The 21877-nt window shown below is 37.4% G+C and overlaps 1 protein-coding gene across 6 annotated transcripts in view; it reads left to right on the top strand.

Annotated features, from left to right (window-relative positions):
* Nucleotides 1-21877, top strand: part of NSUN3 (NOP2/Sun RNA methyltransferase 3) — a 221149-nt gene that overhangs the window by 44850 nt on the left and 154422 nt on the right. For 2 of the 6 annotated variants that reach the window (XM_050778986.1, XM_050778985.1), the window contains exon 6: nucleotides 15083-17610. The exons of the other annotated variants lie outside the window; for them this stretch is intronic. In XM_050778986.1, coding sequence (XP_050634943.1) covers nucleotides 15083-15362 — 280 coding nt within the window. In that variant the 3' untranslated portion in view covers nucleotides 15363-17610. Of the gene's footprint in view, nucleotides 1-15082; nucleotides 17611-21877 lie in introns of those variants that run through there. 6 annotated transcript variants of the gene reach the window in all.

Below are 21877 nucleotides of genomic sequence, written 5' to 3'. Positions count from 1 at the left end.
TGCCCAGTTGATTTTTTTACTTTTAGTAGAGACGGGGTTTCACGTTTTGGCCAGGATGGTCTTGATCTCTTGACCTCGTAATCCATCTACCTTGGCCTCCCAAAGTGCTGGGATTACAGGTGTGAGCCACCGCACCTGGCCTTTTTATTTTATGTTTTTGAGACGGAGTCTCACTCTGTTGCCCAGGCTGGAGTGCAATGGCACAATCTCAACTCACTGCTCACTGAGGCGGAGGCCTCCTGGTTTCTAGCGATTATCCTGCCTCAGCCTCCGAAGTAGCTGAGATTATAGGCACCCACCACAATGCCTGGCTAATTTTTTGCATTTAGTAGAGATCGGGTTTCACCATGTTGGTCAGGCTGGTCTCGAACTCCTGACCTCAGGTGATCCACCCAACTCAGCCTCCCAAAGTGCTGGGATTACTGGCGTGAGCCACTGCACCCAGCCCATTAATTTATTTAATATTTTAAGAATATATTTTAAGAATATAGTTTCCAGTTGTGCTGTATGTAAAAAATACAGAATGAATGCAACACAAACCCTGTTTTCAAGCAGCTAAAAATTTATTGCTTGGGAAAAACAGAATAGGGAGATATTCCATGGAGAATCAACGAAAAAGTTTCAAAGACTGAGCTCTGAAGTGGGTCTAGGTGAAGAGACCATTTTTATTCACTTTTTTTCTAAGTGAATACAAGCTCATTCACCTAGTTAAAAGGAAATTATAATCTCATGGGACCACTGTCTGTCTGTCTTTCTATCCAGAGAGAGAGAGAGAGAGAGAGAGAGAGAGAGAGAGGGAGATTTAAGGAATTGGCTTATACAGCTATGAAGGCTAAGTCCCAAATTTGCTGGATGCGCTAGAGCCTGGAGACCCAGGGAAGAGTCAACATGGCAGGTCAAGTGCACAGGCCATCTGCTGGAGAATTCCATCTTGTTCCAGGGAGGTCAGTCTTTTGTTCTCTTCAGTTCTTCAGCTGACTGTATGAAGCTCACCCACATTATGGAGGGCCATCTGCTTTACTCAGTCTAACAATTCAAATATTACTCTCATCTAAAAACACCCTCACAGACACACCCAGAATAATACTAGACCAAATATCTGAATATCATGGTTCAGCCAAGTTGAACCTAAATTAATCTAGCCATCATACTGGCTTTCTAACCTGTAGTTTCCGTGACCTTGCCCTCTATTGCCTGTTTATTGAGGCAGTTCTATACTTAGATTCTGCTACAACTCCACGTGGTAGCAAATTCAGTATTAGTTAAGACAGTTTTTCTTCTAATATAACAGAGAGAGAAAGATACTCAAAATAATAGGGACTTAAATAAATAAGAGTCTGAGGAGGCTTCCCAGGGTTGTATAGGTAATCAGTAGATGACCAGACTCCAGAATCCTCAGGGATCCAGGCCCAATCTTCAGCCTCACAATCCAGGGTGACTATCCCAGTTCTTGCTGTTTAATCTGCATTGCAACTAGTAGGAAGGAGAAAAAGCATGATTCAACATTACTTCCACTCACGTCTCATGGGCCAGACTTAGTCATATGATTGTGGTTATTACAAGGCAGTTTAGGAAATTAGTCTTGGCTGTACCCAATTAAAAATCCCATTACTACGGAAGGAAATGAGAACAGACGCTGAAGAATAGAGGTGTCTGCTACAAGTTGGAAATTCCTTGATCAGGTAATGCTGGAAGATGCAAAGAGAATAACCAAACTCTTTTTTTTTTTTTTTTTTTTTTTGAGGTGGAGTCTTGCTCTCTGAACCAGGCTGGAGAGCAATGGCATGATCTGGGCTCACTGCAAGCTCCGCCTCCCGGGTTCACACCACTCTCCTGCCTCAGCCTCCCGAGTAGCTGGGGCTACAGGCGCCTGCCATCACGCCCAGCTAATTTTTTTGTATTTTTAGTAGAGATGGGGTTTCACCGTGTTAGCCAGGATGGTCTTGAACTCCTGGCCCCGTGATCCACCCACCTGGGCTGGGATTACAGGCATGAGCCACCGTGCCCAGCCCGAAAATAACCAAACCCTTAAACAAGAAAGTCAATTTGAAAGATTTTACAATAATCAAGTAGTTGACAAAGCCCTTACATAATGAATGGGAGGGGATAACTGCCATTAAAAGTATGAGTTATAGAACTAGATTGCCTGGATTTTAATCCTGGTTTGGACATTTCCTGAGAAATTTTGTACAAATAATTGTCTTGCCTTAGTTTTCTCGTTTGCAAAGTAAGAATAATAATTCATGCCTCAGAACTTAATTGAAAGATTGAATAAGGTAACATATAAAACATTTAATGTCAGGTTAAAAAAGGAAATGAAGGATAAAGTTCTAGGGCAGACTGATATTTAAGGGACAGGAAAAAGAGGAAAGGCAGATGGGGAGGCGGAGGCTAAAGGGGGACTTCAGAGAAATAGAAGATGAGCAAAGGAAAAATAGCATCCAGGAAGCCAGATCAGAAGAAAGTTTCATGAAATTGAGGATTAATGGCAGAATCAGGTAAATGAAGGCTGAAAATAGGCTTTTTAGTACAGGCTGTTTGTCTACTTATTTTCTTGCTGAGTCAAGCTTCGGAGGAAAACAGTATTTTTATCTACCTTTTAGAGTTGTACAAACAAAGTATTGTTAAATGAATTACCAAGTTATTTGGAATAACTACCAAGATTGAGTTTCTACATTGAGTCTAATATGTTAAAATTGAACACAACTATCATTTAAATGCCAATCTGTGATGAAAAGTTTCAAATTATGTCTCAGTGTGAAGTGTGTGCTTTCAATCACCTCATCATAATGCTGTGCAGCGGCACTTTAATAGGTGGAGGTTGTATGCTCTATGAAAGGACTGGTAGCTCAGATTCTCAGGTCATTGCTTAAGACCTATTAATTCTACTTTCTTTATGTTAAAAGTGCCTGGAGGTATATAGTTATTTTTTACCTTCAATGGGTATTTGAGACAATTGGGACGATAGAATGAATGCATGTGGTGTCCTATGTCTTATTGCCCCAAATTCCAAACTTATTTTAGCAGTCGTAATATTTGCTTCAGGGCACATAGCAGTGATGAAGTTTGCGGTCCTAGATTTGAGTGGCAGTCTTCATGCTGCATTTATTAGCTGTGTCACTTCAGGCAAATCAGAGTCTTTGTGACCCTCGATTTGATAAATCTGGTCAGACTATATACCTTGTACATCTCACCTCATAAGGTTTTATTAAAACTCTGTCTGTGAAGCGCTCTTTAACTAGAGCACCAAGTAAACATAAGGTTAATGTTATTAATTAAGCCGATCACGTGTCCTACACTCAGTTAACATAGGAGTCAGCATCTTGTTTGATTTCTGGACCAAATCCACATTCTGTTCTCTTTTATTCAGGTAGATTCTTTCTATTTTGTTTACTTATTTTTTTTAAATAATTTCTTGTATTTTAGATTCAGGGGGTACATATGCAGGTTTGTTACACGGATGTGTTGCGTGATGCTGAGGTTTGGGATTTGATTGATCCTATCATCCAGGTAGGGAGCATAGCATCAAATAGTTTTTCCACCCTTACCCCCCTTCTGTCCTCTCTTTCCTAGTAGTTCCCAGTGTCTATTACTGCCATTTTTATGCCTATGAGTACACAATGTTTAGCTCCCGTTTATAATTGAGAACATGCGATACTTGGTTTTCTGTCCCTACATTAATTCATTTAGGATAGTGGTTTCCAGCTGCATCCATGTTGCTGCAAAGGACACGGTTTCTTCTTCTTCTTCTTTTTTTTTCCTTACTGCTCTATTCTAGTTTAAAGAAAATATAACAATTTCCTCACAGAGGAGTATGTACAATGTGTCCAGTGTTCTCTGGAAGCATCTCACCTTTTCAGTTTTGGACTTAAACTGTCATTTGGGCAGTGAAATAAAAAGACTGTCTGTAGTTTTCCTACATTTTTCACATTATTAATTATATAACTGTTTTTCTTTTCTACATATGTTGCAAATAGCTTTATAAGGTAGTCTCATTGGCTTTCTGAAATATTAATTGAATATTAAATGGTTACGATGGACCAATTGCAGGATTTATGTTCCTATGCTTATTTTAAATTTTTAAAATTCCTACAATCTGACTTGGTTTTAAAAAATGTATAATGCTAGATTTCTGAGAAGGCAAAGCTTGCTAATATTGTGGCATCCTTTACTTATATTTGCTTCCAATGGAATGGTACTATTGCCTTGATACTCTAATGGCGAAGGAAGGGACATGAGTAAAGATGAGGAATAAATATATTAATCATAGTATTTGGGGGCTATAATCTTAATTTTTCAGGAGCACAGACATGTATGATTCTTTTACTTCTGTACCAGAAACTGTAGGCAAGAGAGTGATTGTGACTTCAAACTTGTTACAGCGATGACATAAAAGGAATTTATTTATCTCCTGGTGATAAGTCGTGAAGAATTAATGAAAGAGGGAAAATCACTCTTGTTTCGGTCAAAAGATGGCACTGTTGCTGTGCTGATTGTTCTTTTCTGCATTTTTGGCTCAGCCCTTTTTAAATGCAGAAAACAGTTGAATACAGTGATCTAATTAACACTGACCCTCCCATCAGAATGCCAAATTTTCTAATCAAGCACCAAAAGAATAGATTCTAGAAAGGGAATTTATATTTTTAAAAATGTGTTAGTATGTTTTAATAGCTATTTATAAAAATAACATTCTCTGTTTGAAACTCAGATATTTACCAAGGGAAAAAATAGGACATCCTGCATCGTGGTTTAAATTTTGGTTACGTTTTGAAACACTCTCCTTTGGAACTTTGATAACTGTGTTTCAAGACATTTTGGGTTTTGTTTTGTTTTAGTTTTTCAAGGTCATTGAACTTATGCTATAATTAAGATAATACATGTTTTTCTTTAAGGTGTTTCAGTCAAGGAATAATTTTTCTTTTATCTTCCTTTCTTACTCTCCTTTAGTTAGAAGCCTATGTAGATTAGTCTGGGAATGTAAAGGTGGTCTGTCTTGTGCTAGAGAAGCAACACATTCTCACCTTGTTTTAAGCCAGTTTCTTAAAAGGCTCTTGAGGCATGATTCTCTATTTTCCTCTAAGCAGACCTTTCAAGGATGGAGAACTTCAGTGAAAGGCAAATCATTAAACTTTGGGAAAGACAAAATGAATGCCTTAAAAAAATGAGTTTATTATTGATTTTACAGTTTCTTTAAAATACAGACACGCAGATCAAAACATTTTTTGAGGGAGTGAAAGGAGGAATCCTTGGAGTATTGAGAACACAAAACAATCCAGTTTTCCTTAGAAAACGCTGGTGGACTCCTGCATATAGACGACTTATTCGTAGATGTGCCTATCTGATGCTTTTAAAAGTTAACGTTTAAATGATTTACTTGCAACAAGTAATTAGAATTAAGCTTTAACTGGATAACTATGTGGTTAACTAGTTTTATCATACTAACTAGTTTTTTCATACATGCATATTTACAGAAGATATTGTATATAGTTTTACGGTATAATTCATTTGGATCTAAAATACAAGCCAAAAATCTTATTTAATGGCAGATGTGTTTCAGAATTCAGAATTTGTTTGGATTTTAAAGAAGTAATATAGTACATACTTAGTACATGGTCTAACCTCCTTTCCACAGGAGCGTCTGGAACAATACTCCATAATCAAACATATTAATATTTTTTCAGCAAGACATATGAATAGTTATACCACATGAGATAAGTCTTGGCCATAAATAGCCTTACATGGGTTTAAGTCAGATTTTTAACACAAATGAATCTGCCACAACTTTTTTTTTTTTTTTTTTTTTTTTTTGAGACAGAGTCTCTATCACCTAGGCTGGAGTGCCGTGGCACGATCTCGGCTCACTGCAACCTCCGCCTCCTGGGTTCAAGTGATTCTCCTGCCTCAGCCTCCCGAGTAGCTGGGGTTACAGGCACACGCCACCACACTCAGCTAATTTCTCATATTTTTGGTAGAGATGAGATTTCACCATGTTGGCCAGGCTGGTCTTGAACTCCTGACCTCAAGTGATCCACCCCCTTTGGCCTCCCAAAGTGCTGGGATTACAGGCGTGAGTCACCGCACCCGGCCGCACAACTTAATTTTTAAAAACCTGTAGGTTGCAGAGCTTTTTGGATTCACAACGGAGTATAAGAGATAGACCTGAAGTGGCACTTGAGTGTATTCTCTGAATTGTCAAAAATCTATTGAGGAGTTTCTGTTCACAAATGAGGGAAGTTTAACATTATATTCTATTTAATGGTTTCTTTTTAAAAACTGTGTATTGTTTTGTTTTCAGCAGCTTCATTAACTAGGTGGTTCAAACACAAAGTGCATTTCAGCCTGTTCCACGATACACTGAAAGACAAGGGAAGATTTGGGGAAAGTTATATACCTGATATCTGCCATATAGTAACAGGTTATCTGGTATACATTCCGTGGCAAGGAGGCCATCTTCCTTTCTCTTTTAGTAGTACTTGGGGTAAAATCATTTTCTACTATATCCTTTTTTCTTTTTTTCTTACCTTCATTGTGCAGCAGACCATTGTATTATATGCTATAAAATTAATCAAGATCACCTTTGTTTCCTACAGCAGGGTTGCGAGAGAGAATCTTACCTCATATTTCAAGTAGAGTTTAAACCTGATCAGCACTTTTGTAGGAGACTTCTGAAGGGAATATGTGTGTTTCAGAGTAATGATAGAGGGATTATATTATGTCACAATTCTGCTTCCTTTATAAGTACTTCCTCCAATAAAGAGAAGTTGGTTAATGGGTACAAAAATACAGTTAGGTAGAAGGTATAAATTCTAGGATTTGATAGTACAGTAAGGAAATTGTAGTTAACAATAATTTAATGTATATTTCAAAGTAGCTAGAAGAGAATAATTGTAATGCTCCCAAGATGAAGAAAAGATAAATGTTTTTGGTGATAGATTTCCTAATTACCCTGATTTGATCATTCTACATTGTAAACATGTATGAAAATAACACATACGCCTTCAGATTATCTACAATTATGATATGTCAATTTTTAAAAAAGTACTTCTCCAGCTCTGCATTATAATTGGGCATTTTATATTAAAGAATATGGAAAACCCAAGATAATGTTTACTAGTTTCCATTTTAGAGTACTAGGTTAGCATTCTACTTAATCTGATCAAATAATGCTTTTGCTTCTACTGTTGTTAGTCATGACATTTTTCTGACTTCTACTTAAATATGATTAGAAAGTTTACTGTTATCATTAGAATTCAATGATGAATAATACCAGTCTTAATACAGCTTGGTTTGTAATAATTTCATGCATTATAGTTAGTGGTTAGCATGAGTGAATAATATGACATTACTCAGGATCTTGTTAAACCATGATACAGGATCATTGAGGAGCCGAGGGGCCATGGCACATTTAGAGAGGTTAATAGAGGATACTATACTATTATGCAAAAATGGATGTTGCTTGGCTGGCTGTTTAGTTTTCCTTCCTTTTATTTAAAAAAAAATAATAACTTGCATGCTAAAGACATTTACACAAGCATAGAGAACCCTTTTGCCTTTTACCAGATCCCAAACCTAACCTTTTTTTTTTTCTTCTTTTTTCTCTAATCCTGACTTGTCTTTTTATGTGGTCAGTACCACAGCTTTGCCAAAGTTTATTAGTATTATTCAAGTCTTTCTAGTTTCTAAATGTTTTGCCACCTCCAGAATTTAAAATTTGTTAGTGGGCTTGTTAAGACCTATTAAGCAATATCTTTCTTTTGTTTTGAGTGAATCATTTTTCTCCCCCAAACAGCCCTTCTCACATCCTACCATCTAACTGTTGTAAAAATACATATACAGTCCTCTGTTTATGGTTTGGATGAAACCTGTTTCTTGTACTTGTTTCTTGTGATAATAATTACTTGTTTCTTGTACACTACTTCAAAATGTGTGTAAATTGTTATGGAAGCAGATGATTTATCCCAGACATTATTTTAGTGGACAGGGCCCTGTATATTTAAGGTACTTACATTTTAGGAGTGTGTTAATTTTTGCTTAGTATATTGTAAAATACATCTTTTAATTTTGATTGGAAAACGAAGACCAGAAATATTGCTTTTTAAATCATTGAATTTGTCTGATTATAAAGTTGTTGTATGTTCTTGCCTTAACAGAAACTATAGTGTGTAATGATAAATTGTAATTATAGAGATAGTTTTATACTTTCTGCAAAAGCAGTGGGAGGCCACAACATGGTCTGGTTCAGTTCATGAGAAAAATGGCATGTATGGCTCTGGGGCAGAGGAACAGGGAGGTGGTTTCAGGATTAAACTGTTCCACCTCAGATCATCAGGCATTAGTTCGATTCCGGAGCTCAGGTGGTGATTCCCGCTCACCCACCACTCACCTCCTGCGGTGCAGCTGGGTTCCTAATAGGTCACAGACTGGGATTTGTCTGGAGGCCCAGGGATTGGGGACCCCGATCTATGGCGTAAGATAATTCTCAGAGTAGAAAAATCTTAGCTATAAATCCCGGGAGTGAGTTTTTCCAGATTGCCTGCCTTCCTTTATCTTTGAATACAAATTTCTGATAGTTTTAAGATACATGCCTACTGAAAGCAAAAGGATTAAAATAATATTTACACAGCAAGCAGCAGTAGCAAAACAGTAAGACCATTTGAAAGGAATCCCTAACATTTGCCTTATGGTTTTGAGATTAACCCAATTTGTTTTAAAAAGCCTTTGTGTTACCGCATACAATTTTCTCACTTAGAAAATAATGCGGGCAGTTAAGTTATACCAACCTAATTTTAGAAAGATAAATTATGAATGTCGAAATGAAAGCTAAGCAGAAGAATCAGTCAACACTGGCAACATTATAGAAATTAATTTAAATTTGCGTTAAGCCAGGAACATATTGTTTGTAAATTATGAGGCTTCTATGTACTTTTGTATAGCTTTAATGAGAAAGAATCATACTTACTTGATTAAGCATCGGCGTTGCTAATTGTGGAACTAAGACCAAAATAGTCATTTTAATGGGAGGTTGGAAATATCTGAATTCAAATACTGCCTATATCCACAATAATCTAACATTTTTATTGTATATTTCTTTATTTTTAATTGTTGTAAAATACATAACATAAAATGTGCTGTCTTAACCATTTTTGAGTGTACAGTTCAATAGTGTTAAGTGCATTCACATTGTCGTACTACCAATCTCCAGAACTGTTTTCATCTTTCAAAACTGAAAGTCGATATCCATTAAGCACTAACTCTTCATTCCCTTCACTTCTTAGCCCCTGGCAACCACCATTCTACTTTCTGTCTCTATGAATTTGACTATTGTAGATACCTCATGTAAGTGGAATCATGTGATATTTATTTATTGTGACTGGCTTATTTCACTTAGCATAATGTTCTCAGGGTTAACCCATGTTATAGCATCTGTCAGAGTTTTCTTCCTTCTTAATGCTGAATAATATTTCATCATATCTATGTATCTATCTACACATTTTGCTTGGCAGTTAATCCACTGATGGACACTTGGGTTGCTTCTCTCTTTTGGCCATTGTGAATAATGCTGCTTTGAACATGGGTGCAAATATCTCTTTAAGACCCTGCTTTCATTTGTTTTGGGAATATACCCAGACGTGGAATTGCTGGAGCACATAATAGCTTTATTTTCAAGTTTTTGAGGAGCTGTCATATTGTTTTCCGTAGTGGTTATACCCTTTTAATAATCTAACATTTTTAAAGAAAGTCTTATACGTATTGCTATAGTTAGTAGAAAATGATCCACAATGAGTGTAGTTACAACTTCACTTAGCAAATTGGCCTTTGCCTTAGTGTGTTGCTGTAAAAACAGAAAAAAGAAAACAACGCCATCATTAGATGTGTATTACTTGTTTCCTATTGCTGCTGTAACAATTTACCACAAATTTAGTGGCTTAAAATAGCACAGATTTGTTACCTTTGTGCTTCTGGAGGTCAGAAGTCCAAAATGAGCCATGCGGGGCTAATATCAAGGTGCTGGCAGAGATGCGCTCCTCCTGGAGGTGCTCAGGGAAAATCTGTCTGCTTACCTTTTCCAGCCTTCAGAAGCAGCCCACATACCTGGGCTCTTTGCCCTAGGCCAGCAATCCTGTCAGTTCAACCTGGACTTCCGTAGTCACATCTTCACCAACTCTCTGCCTCCCTCTTTCAATGATAAGGACCTTTGTGATGACATCGGGCCCACTCGGATAATCCAGGATATTCTCCCCATTTTGGGATCCTTAATTTAGTCACATCTGCACATAGCCTTTTGCCATGTAAAATGGCTTGCTTACAGGTTTTGGGGATTAGGATGTGGTTATCATTGAAGGGTTATCATTCTTCCTACCACAGGATATTTATTATCCCTTTAGCAGTTCACATCTCCAGCATCTAGATAGGAGCCATTTTTGTTTGCATGGGGAATATTTAGAGGGCAGTGAATCATAAGGAGAAGAAACACATAAAAAGTTTTTTTAGAGACTAACAACAAGCACCAAAGTGTGAGAAGACCCTCAGTGGTAGGAACCCCCAAAAGATCTCTTTAATCAATAAATGAATACATGAGAGGTATAGAAGTCCTGGATACCATAAAATTTTAGTTATCTGGAACCTCAGGGAATACCTTTTCTAGAGAGATTATCCCTTACCAGTCAGAATTTTTAAAAATACATATAACTGGCCAGGTGTGATGGCTCACGCCTGTAGTCCCAGCACTTTGGGAGGCCAACGCAGGCAGATCACCTGAGGTCAGAAGTTTGAGACCAGCCTGGCCAACATGGTGAAACCCCATCTCTACTAAAAGTACAAAATTTAGCCTGGCGTGGTGGCAGGTGCCTGTAATCCCAGCTACTCAGGAGGCTGAGGCAGGAGAATCGCTTGAACTGGAGAGGCGGAGGTTGCAGTGAGCCAAGATCGCACCACTGCACTCCAGCCTTGGCAACAAGAACGAGACTCCATCTCAAAAAACAAAAACAAAAAAACATATAAGTGACCTCCATGGCAAAAGCTCTGATATTTATTCTTTTGTCAAATCTCCACTTTAATTTGTATTACAGAAATACATCAGATGGGTAAAAAATTAAACTACAAATGAGCTCCTAGTGAAAAGGAATGTTCTCCTGCAACTCCTTCTTCTCTTCCTCCAGTCTGACTCCTCAGAGGCAATTACTTCTGATGATTTCTGTTCCTAATTCATTTTTCAGGTCACCCCCAAATCTCTAAATAATATTTATTCATTTTCTAAAATTATCAAAAAATTAGACATTAACTACTGCGCTATTGCAAGGATTTATGTCACTTATACCACCCTTCCCTCCTCACACTACCCTGCACCCTGCAATCTCATGCTGTACTCAGTTTCTCCCTGTCGGCTCTGAAACTTAGTACCGTACACTTAGACCTACATTTCTTATTCTATTAGTGGGGGAAAGTTCTCTTAAATACACATCACACCTTTATTATCTTTTTTTTTATTTATCTTTATTCTTTAAAAAGTAATAATTAGAGGCAAATATCTTTTGGCTTTTCTTTTTATAAAATAAGAACACTTACACACCCACCCTGCCTTCCATTTCTCCCTCCCTTCTACTTCCCAGTATCTTACAGCTATGCTTTCATATTGTCAAGGTTGATCATATTCCTTCTGAGACCTTAAACTCTATTCTGTAACGTTACTAAGATTGGTCTTTGCAGTAATTCTGAACATTGAAAAGACCCATATATGGTGTATATTGTTTAATTCTGTAAATATTGTACACTGCATAATGGAATAATATGTTAGAATTAAAATTCCTTCTCTCTTGGTTCGATCTCATGAGCAGAATACTACTGAAACATTTTTTCTAGAATCAAATAGATGAGAAAATTGATCTCTCCCTTTCCCTCCCAATTATGTATACTACATCTTCAAGTTTTTCTCAGTTTTCAGTCATTTCATCTCTTTCTCTTCTCTCCCTTCTCCCTTCCTTATGGAGAGCTCCCTCTTTTTCCAGACTCCCACACAGCTCTTACTCCGAGGCTCCACTCCCTTCACTGCTCTTCTGTGTTGCATCCACTCTTTTCTGAATTACATTTCTCCTCTTTCTTGCTTTATCTCCTCATTTTGCTAGAATTAAAATTTCCGAGTCATCAGATATCTGCAAGTTTCTGTATTGTTGCTACATATTTATTTTATGAGTTGGCTGCAAATAGGATTCACTTTAAATTGCTTTTTCCTAGGATTTGGAATGTATTTCTCCACTGATACCAGTCTGATTCCTGGGCTCTTAATAGGTGACCTGTTTTTCTCTTTGGAGGCATTAAACACCACCTCTTTGTTCTTGAAATTCAAAAATGTAACAATGATGGATCTGAGTGTAGGTGTTTTTTCTTCATTATAAAGGTGAAGTTTTGACAGTTTTCATCAAGACCCTCTCCATCCCCTCCTCTTAACTCTGTAATCTCATCTCAAATTACCACCCCTGGCTCAGCTTGCTCCAGCCACACTGACGTCCTCTTTCCTTGAACATGCCTGAAGGTCTTTTCACTGGCTATTCCTTTGATATCGAAAGCTCTTCTCTCAGATATCTGCTTGGCTCACTCCCTTACCTCCTCAGAACTTTGTTCAAATGTCACTTTCTAAAATGGCAATCTGTTCTAACTGTCCCATTTAAAATTGTAATTCCTCTCATCCAAGCACTCCTAATTCTTTTATTCTGCTTTTATTTTCTTCATAGTTATCTATCACTAAATTGCATACTAAGTAAAAAATATGTGCAAACCCGTACATATATGTGTGTATGTATGTATATGTGTATAGGTTTATTTTTGTATATGTGTATGTTTATGTATGTGTGTATATATTTATATTAGTTTGCTAGAGTTGCCAGAGCAAAATACTACAGACTGTGTGGCTTAAACAATAGAAGTTTATTTTATATTTTATTTATTTTTTTCTTTTCTTTTCTTTTTTTTTTTCTTTTTGAGATGGAGTCTCGCTCTTTCACCCAGGCTGGAGTGAAGTGTTACGATCTCGGCTCACTGTAACCTCTGCCTCCTGGGTTCAAGTGATTCTCCTATCTCATCCTCCCAAGTAGGTGGGATTACAGTCGTCCACTACCACACCTGGCTGGTTTCGCCATGTTGTCCAGGCTGGTTTCGCCATGTTGTCCAGGCTGGTCTCGAACTCCTGACCTCAGGTGATTCACCTGCCTCGGCCTTCCAAAGTGTAATCACGCCTGTAGGATTACAGGCGTGAGCCACCGCACCTGGCCTAGAAGTTTATTTTATCACAGTTTTGGACGCCAGAAGTTTGAGATGAAGACATCAGCAAGATTTGTTTCGTCTGAGATTTTCTTCATGGCTGGTAGATGGCTGTCTTCTCCCTGTGTCTGCTTTATATGGTCCTCCCCTGTAATTCTGTGACCAAATGTCCTCTTCTTGAAGGATCCCAGTCATATCCCATTAGGGCCCACTTTAATGAACTACTTTTAACTTAATTACTTCTTTATAGACCCTGTCTGTAAATATAGTCACCTTCTAAGGCACTAGGGGTTAGGACTTCGACTAAGGAATTTTGCAGAGAGACAGTTTAATTCAAAACATACTTAATTTTTTTATATTCTATCTCCCCCAGCTAGAATGTAAGTTTCATGAGGTGAAAGATTTTTTACTGTTGTTCTGTCTATTGAGATATACTTACTACCTAGAACGATGCTCAGCATATAATAGATGGTCAATAAATAATAATGAATATATTTATCTTTCTAGTAATCCTATTTGGATTTTGAACCTAAGTAATTGATCCACCTTGTCTCATTTTCAGTCAGTCTGTTACTGTTCTCCTTTTTGTGGAGAGGTTTCTTCAATCTTAACTTCCAAATACTTCTACAGAATATTCTTTATTTTGGTAACCATATATTTAGTTTCTGAGAACTCTCTTCTTGATTCTTTTTCATGGCATTCTGTTACTGTTTTATGGATATTGTATCTTTGCTGATCTATCTGCGTTTAAGAGATCATATTTCTCTTTTGTCCCCTGAATTTTTTGTTTCTTCCTGTGTCATTATTGTTTATTTTGTTCTTTCTCTTACATATTGCTTAAGCATTTCTGATCCTTAATTATGTAACAATCCTTGGTTATGCATTTTTATTTAATAATGAGACAATAAAAGTCCTAGAGGTGTATTTTAAGGACGAGACCTATTATCTGGTGATACAACTTTCTGAAGAGCTGACTGTTACTCCATAGGCTCTCTTCATGGTAGAATGCAGAGATCTTTGATTTGGGTTCTAAAACTCATAGTGGCTGCCTTAGAAGTCTTCCCAAATAGTTTATTCAGCTTTCTTAGATAAAAACCTTCCAACTTTTTACCTGGTTGCCCAAATTGCAATATATGGAAGTATGGAATCAATGACTTCTTATGTATGCTTTTGTATGTATGCTTTGTTTTTACTTTTACTCCCATCGATTTAAAGACAAACTCATTATTCTGTTCTCTACCCTCATTTTCCTACTTTTTGAATAACAAAACAATCAACCAGTCTAACCTACTCTCTCTATCTTTTCCATGTTGATTGGTCTGATTATCATTTTCCAAGTCATCCAGCGATAAGTTAGAAGGAAATAGGTATAAGATCAGAGGTTGGGCACAGTGACTCATGCCTGTAATCCCAACACTTTGGGAGACCAAAGCGGGAGATCACTTGAGATCAGGAGTTCAAGACCAGCCTGACCAACATGGTGAAACCCTGTCTCTACAAAAAATTCAAAAATTAGCTGGGCATGGTGGCAGCCACCTGTAATCCCAGCTACTTGGGAGGCTGAGGCAGGAGAATCACTTGAACCTGGGAGGCGGTCATTACAATGAGCCAAGATCGTGCCACTGCACTCCAGCCTGAGTGACAAAGTTAGACTCTGTCTCAAAAAAAAAAAAAAGACTAGAAAAAAGACTAGAAAACATCCAAAGTAATTGCAGTGTAAGTCAGAGTAAAGTTACTTAGTTTTAACTATGTAATCTTTTCTCTCAGACCCCCAGGTTTCTTTCTAATATACTTAACTGATCTTTCACATTTTTCGGATTGTACACAGGTCTGCAATTAAGGCCTTACGTCCTGGAGGGATACTTGTATACTCTACATGCACACTTTCCAAGGCAGAAAATCAAGATGTGATCAGTGAAATTTTAAACTCCCACAGTAACATCATGCCTATGGACATTAAAGGAATAGCAAGGACTTGCTCCCACAACTTCACATTTTCTCCCACTGGCCAGGAATGTGGGCTCTTAGTGATTCCAGATAAGGGCAAAGCCTGGGGCCCAATGTATGTAGCCAAATTGAAGAAATCATGGAGCACAGGAAAATGGTGACATGAATTTATAAACCATGTTTATGTGTTATTATATTTATTTTTCTGAACTCAGTACATTTAAATAAATATTTAAATAATTATGCAGTAACTTTCTCTGGGTCTGTTTGGAATCCTATTTAGTTAATACTTTAGTGTCTTAGAATCTAGGCTTGAGAATCGTTCAGGTGCATTTTTTTCCTAGAAATATATCTGCAGCAATGATTTAAGGTGGTGCAGATGGTGTTTGTTCTATATAATAAATCTGCTGTCTTTGCTTGGCATTTTATAGTTAAATTAATCAGAATATGTGGTTTTATGCATAACATGCTTAGATCTGTATTCTCTCTATGATAGTGCTTTGAACCTTCAAAAATGCACACTTGCCAGCGCTCTGACCATTTTCCCCCATATCAAATGTACAGATTTGTTCAAGGTTCCCCCGGCCACACTTTTGTAACTGATTGTCTCAGAACTGATTGGTATTCTGAGACTAACTTTTTAAGCAATACTATTTCTAGTTCTAGCAAAATAGCTTTTTTATTTGCAAAGTTGTTTTCTGTTAAAGACTATCTTATGTTTACTGCGAAGGTCAGTGACTCTGTTGACACCAGCTTTATTTCCCCCACTTTTTTTGCATTCGCAAATACAAATTGAAAGGGTAAATTATGTTGAAAGGCCTTTAAAACAGCAGATTCACATTGCACATGTTTGACTTTCGACATTCAGCTTATAGAATTATGGAGTCTATCCAGCAGGCTATAAAGCAAGTGCTTGAGACAAAACCAGAATGATTAATGACTGCAATAACTGAGCTATATTTGGAGGGTTTTGTTACATAATTGCAGTCATAATGAGCACTACAGAATCTGATTATCTTACATTCACAATCTGGAAGGGCTTTTTATTTCACTTTGTTATAAAATGTTCTATGAGAATATGATGTCACATATTAATGCACAAGATGGAGATGCCTAATGAGAGTGGATTATGTGATTACCAGAACCCAATGCCATTTACTAAGTGGCTCTCTATGTTTACATAAATCGTGGGAATACTGTATACATTTCTTTCTATGTTCTTAGGGTTTTAGCTTTGGTTAGAATCACACGTTTTCTCCAGAAATTACTTCACTTAGAGTCCAAACATATTTTTCCAACTATTAAGAAAAATTATGCAGCACATCTCAAAAGATAGCATCTCTTTGGAAACCGGCCTTTAAAAAAAAAAAAAAAAAAAAAAAAAAAAACTTCATCTGATTATAGAAATACAAAATTCTGCTAAAGCTGGATACTTTTGAATTGTTCATTACATTCTGTGCATTTAAACTAGAGACTATTTGCTTATTAATATTTTTTGGTTTGCAAGCATATGTAACCGAGTTCATATCATCAGGAAGTCTTAGGAAGAATTTTTTTTTCTGTACCTTAAATGTGTTAATCATTTGTTTTTCTTTATGTCCAACTGATATGTTTAAAGTAAAGCTAAAGGCCAGGCACGGTGGCTTACACCTGTAACCCGAGCACTTTGTCAGGCCGAGGCAGGGGGATCTCCTGAGGTCAGAAGTTCGAGACTAGCCTGCCCAACATGGTAAAATCCCGACTCTACTAAAAATACAAAAGAATTAGCCAGGAATGGTGGCTAATTACAGGCGGGCACCTGTAATCGCAGCTACTTAGGAGGCCGAGGCAGGAGAATCACTTGAACCCAGGAGGCAGAGGTTGCAGTGAGCCAAGATCTCACCATTGCACTCCAGCCTGGGCGACAAGAGTGAAACTCTGTAGCAAATAATAATAATAATAATTAAATAGAAATAAAGTAAAGCTGGAACTCTTGGACCAAATCAATAAAGTAAAGCTAGAACTCTTGAACCAAATCAAGTATATTGGGTAAATACAGAAGGGCAATGATGGTAGAAATGATGTTTTCTTTTTTAAGTTGTCATTATTTGTTTTTTTATCTTCAGACACAATAGGTTTTAAAAATAGGTTTCTTTTGTGTAGGTTAATCACAGAGTAGATCTGCACACTGTACTTTGTTGGATGTCATTATTTTCCCAGTATACCCAGTATAATGTGATGAAGCTTAATCTGAATACTTGGTGTGCTACTGAATTATAGCTTCCTATGATTACTGAAAAATGCATGTATCTGTGTTTGTGTGTGTATATATATAATTTTATTACTTAAAGCAATTGCACCAAAACCAAAAATTGACAAGTGGGATCTAATTAAACTAAAGAGCTTCTGTACAGCAAAAGAAACTATCAACAGAGTAACAGACAACTTACAGGATGGGAGGAATATTTGCAAATTATGCATCTGCCAAAGGTCTAATATCCATCTATAAGGAACTTAAATCAGCAAGCAAAAAACAAATAACGTTATTAAAAACTGAGCAAAGGACATGAATAGACATTTCTCAAAAGAAGACATCCAAATGGCCAACAAACATTTGAAAAAGTGCTCTTCATCACTAATCATCAGAGAAATGCAAATCAAAACACACTGAGATAATATTTTACACCAGTCAGAATGGCTATTATTAAAAAGTCAATAAAATAAAAAAAATAACAGATGCTGGTGAGGCTGTGGAGAAAAGGACCTGCTTATACACTGTTGGTAGAAATGTAAATTACATCAGCCTCTGTGGAAAGCAGTTTGGAGATTTCTCAAAGAACTTAAAACAGGATTGCCATTTGACCCAGCAATCCCATTAGTGGGTGTATACCCACAGGAAAACAAATTGTCCTACCAAAAAAAGACGTATATGCTTGTGTGTTCATCACAGTAATATTCACAATAGCAAAGATGTGGAATCACCTTAACTGCCCATCAACAGTGAATTGAATAAAGGAAATGTGGTACATGTACCCCGTGTGATATTAACACAGTGATAAAAAAGAATGAAATCATGTCTTTTGCAACAACATGGATGCAGGTGGATGCTTTTCTCCTAAGCAAATTCAGGAACAGAAAACTAAATATTAATACATGTTCTCACTTATAAATGGGAGCTACACATCAAGTATACATGGGCATAAAGAAGGGAACAGTAGACACTGGTGATACTAGAGTGGGGAGGGAAGGAGGGAGGTGTGGGCTGAAAAACTACCTGTTGGGTACTGCACTCACTACCTGGGTGACGGGATCATCTGTACCCCAAACCTCAGCATCATCCATTATACCCATGTAACACACCTGTTCATGTATCCCCTGAATCTAAAAAGTTGAAATTATTTTTTTAAATGAGAAGATAAAAAAAAACTATAATGAAATAGATAACATTTATTGAGCATTGAATATTCTGTAAATTGTTTATATATGTTGTCTTTTTTTTTTTTTTTTTTGAGGTGGAGTCTCACTCTGTCACACAGGCTGGATGGAGGGCAGTGGCGTGATCTCAGCTCACTGCAACCTCTGCCTCCTGGGTTCAAGCAATTTTCTGCCTCAGCCTCCCAAGTAGCTGAGATTGCAGGCACCCGCCACCACGCCTGGCTAATTTTTTTGGTATTTTTAGTAGAGATGGGGATTCACCATCTTGGCCAGGTTGGTCTTGAACTCCTGACCTTGTGATCCACCTACCTTGGCCTCCCAAAGTGCTGGGATTACAGGCGTGAGCCCCTGCACCCTCTGTATATGTTGTCTTTATTGATGTTTAAAACAAACTCAGGAATAAATATTATAACCCCCTTTTGTGAATGAGAAAACCAAAGCTCAGCTCTGTTTGTAGTTTGCCAAGGCTACACTGGTAAGTAAAGGGTACAGCCAATAGACTGTATAGATATATGAAGATAGACTGTATAGATATATGAAGATAGACTGTATAGCTATATGAAGATAGACTGTATAGATATATGAAGTGGGGATGGGGGCCAAGGAGCCATTACTGCTGTTCGGAAATACTTACCTCTCGTAGATCCAGCTTTAATGTTTTTCTGACATCCTAATAATAGCAGACCCTGCACAAAGTGGTTATCAGGGTTAATACTGTGAAGAGACAAAATGATTAGAATAGTTTTACCAAAGATAATGAAATCTTGCATAGTGTCTGCGTTTTTCCATTGATTGGAGTGCATCCTTAGAAAACCGAATGTAACGAAAACCCAGGACATTTTTGGAAATTGTATGCTTTCTAGCAACTTTATGTGAATTTTTATACAAACACTGTTTTATGAGTTATATAAAATGTTCTAAAACTAGAAAAAGCATGGTCTGGTAACATGTTACTTTCTTAGAGCACTGGTTTCTCAGAACATCTTTCTGCATGGCCTCCTCACCCCCATCCCAGGGGAGAACATGAATTTTCTGGGGGATTTCACCCTCTGGGGCTTCCGCACTCTGGGTGTCAGGAGTACAGCTCACAGGCTTTCAGTTTGGCCACAGCTGAATGATTGAGAACTTACCAGATAAATCTTCCAAACCCATTTCTCCACAAACCACTTCCTGGCCATGCAGTGGGAGGCTCGTTTGACCTTCGTTAACCTTTCCTGGTCAGGTGCCAGGCCAGTCCTGCAAAGCCAGCAGAGTTTCATTTTCATTTAAACCCTTTTTTTTTTTTCACTTTGAATCAAATGGAATTTAGTTCCTCCCAGTGCCCCCAACCCAGCTAGAGTGCAGTGATGTCGTCATGGCTCGCTGCAGCCTCAACTTCCTGGGCTCAAGTTACCTTTTTGCCTTAGTCTCCTAAGTAGCCTGGACTACAGGTCCACACTATCATGCCTAGCTAATTTTATTATTATTATTGTAGAGATACGACCTCACCAGGCTGGTTTCAAATCCCTGGCCTCAAGCGATCCTCCTACTTCAGCCTCCCAAAGTAGTGGGATTACATGTGTGAGCCATTGTGCTCGACCTCATGTATTATTATTTGTAAGAAAAGGATGCATGTTTTCCCTCACCTTCTCTTCTCTTTGGCTAATTATAAATCATTAAACTTCATATGTCATAGTTAAAGGGTAGAACCATGATCAAAACCGGTTCCAACACCCAGGCCTTTTTCCCAACACTGTGCTGTCTCACAGAGTGGAGGTTATTTGAACCCTCAAGATTATTAACTGACTTTACCCCTATTTTCCATTGTTCAGTTTCCTCCTTTTGTGTAATACCCTATTCCCAGGGAATGAAAGGATTAATCAATACTTGGGGAAAAAACAACCTTTGAACTGTTTCAGGCCATAGTCTAAAGAAGTGTGTCTTGTGATTTTGATACCCGGAAATCTCCAGTGGAGGGTATTCTCTGCCTTCCTTTTCTTTGCAGATGCTGAGCTGAAGAATGGGAATTTGGAGCAGACTTGCAGTGTCGGTTGTAAAGCAAAGAGTAATTGATATTAGTTTCTGTGACATTGAGTTACTTTCAAAATAGCTTTATAAAAATTTAGGTTGCTTACCAACACATTAACTTCTCCCTGCCATCCGCACGCTCAGCAGCCACTAGTTTCAGAAATAGACTGTGAATAAATGTAATGCATTGAAATGGTTTGTACTGAATTTTTTTAAGCATCAGATATTATCTGTGGTTGGAAATCAAAGTGTCTTGCAGTTCTTTACCTTATTATGTATATTCCTATAACCTTATACTTAGATTGCATATTACTCCCTTAGAAGTATTGTGAAAAATATTCTTTCATACAATGTGGGCAGGTAGGAAATAATAGCTACCTGCACACCTGGCTACGTGACCAAATAATCACAAATCTAATAGACCCGTATCCAAGAAGCCTTTATGCCCGGGAGATAATCTGCATAGATGAATTCAACTCATCTGGAATACAAAGAGAAAAGTAGAACCAATAGCAATAATTTTATTAGATGCCAAAAAGTCCTTTGATGCAATTGAATGAGACTACTTGTATTATGTGTTAGGTAAATTTGGCTTTGGGGACAAATAGAGCAGATAGCACAATTTATTTTCTATCCATTTATATGGTTTGAACCAACGGTTTACAATCTCCCTTTCCCTGCCTCATTGCGGCACTGGGGAGGGAAGTAAGGATGGTGCCCATTTCTGATGTTACTCTTCAGACTGACACTGAAGCTAGAAAATCACACAGATCCCATTGGTAGCTGAAGAATATTCAGATGGAGGTTCACAAGTTAACTAATGTATGCTGATAATCTACTACTTTTGCTGAAAGCTCTAACAGCATCTGTCCTGAAAACGTGAAGAGTAATGTCAGAATTTGGAGTGACTTCAGGCAAAGTCAATGGGAGAGAACCAGAAATACTATCTTGACAGAAGAGTTTCTATTAATATTATTGTGTGATATTTAAAATAAAATAAAAATTTTAAAAGAATTGATACGGGATTCTCATTAGGGAATGATTAAACACTAGAGTAAAGAAGACATTTTAAAATTGACTGTAAGTCAGTGCTAAGCTTTTTAAAAAATGGGTTCTACTAAATCTAAGGAGGAAGAAAGTGTAGTAGAGCTTATATCTCTTTAAAATTTAATTTGCTAACTCAAAGATTAACTCCATACCTTTCTGAAACTTTTCCCAAATGAAAAAAGTAATTTCCTTAGTCACGTGAGGACAT

Source organism: Macaca thibetana, chromosome 2, assembly GCF_024542745.1.
Source record: "Macaca thibetana thibetana isolate TM-01 chromosome 2, ASM2454274v1, whole genome shotgun sequence".
NCBI classification, from domain to species: Eukaryota; Metazoa; Chordata; class Mammalia; order Primates; family Cercopithecidae; genus Macaca; species Macaca thibetana.
This window is presented reverse-complemented; position numbering and strand designations above follow the sequence as displayed.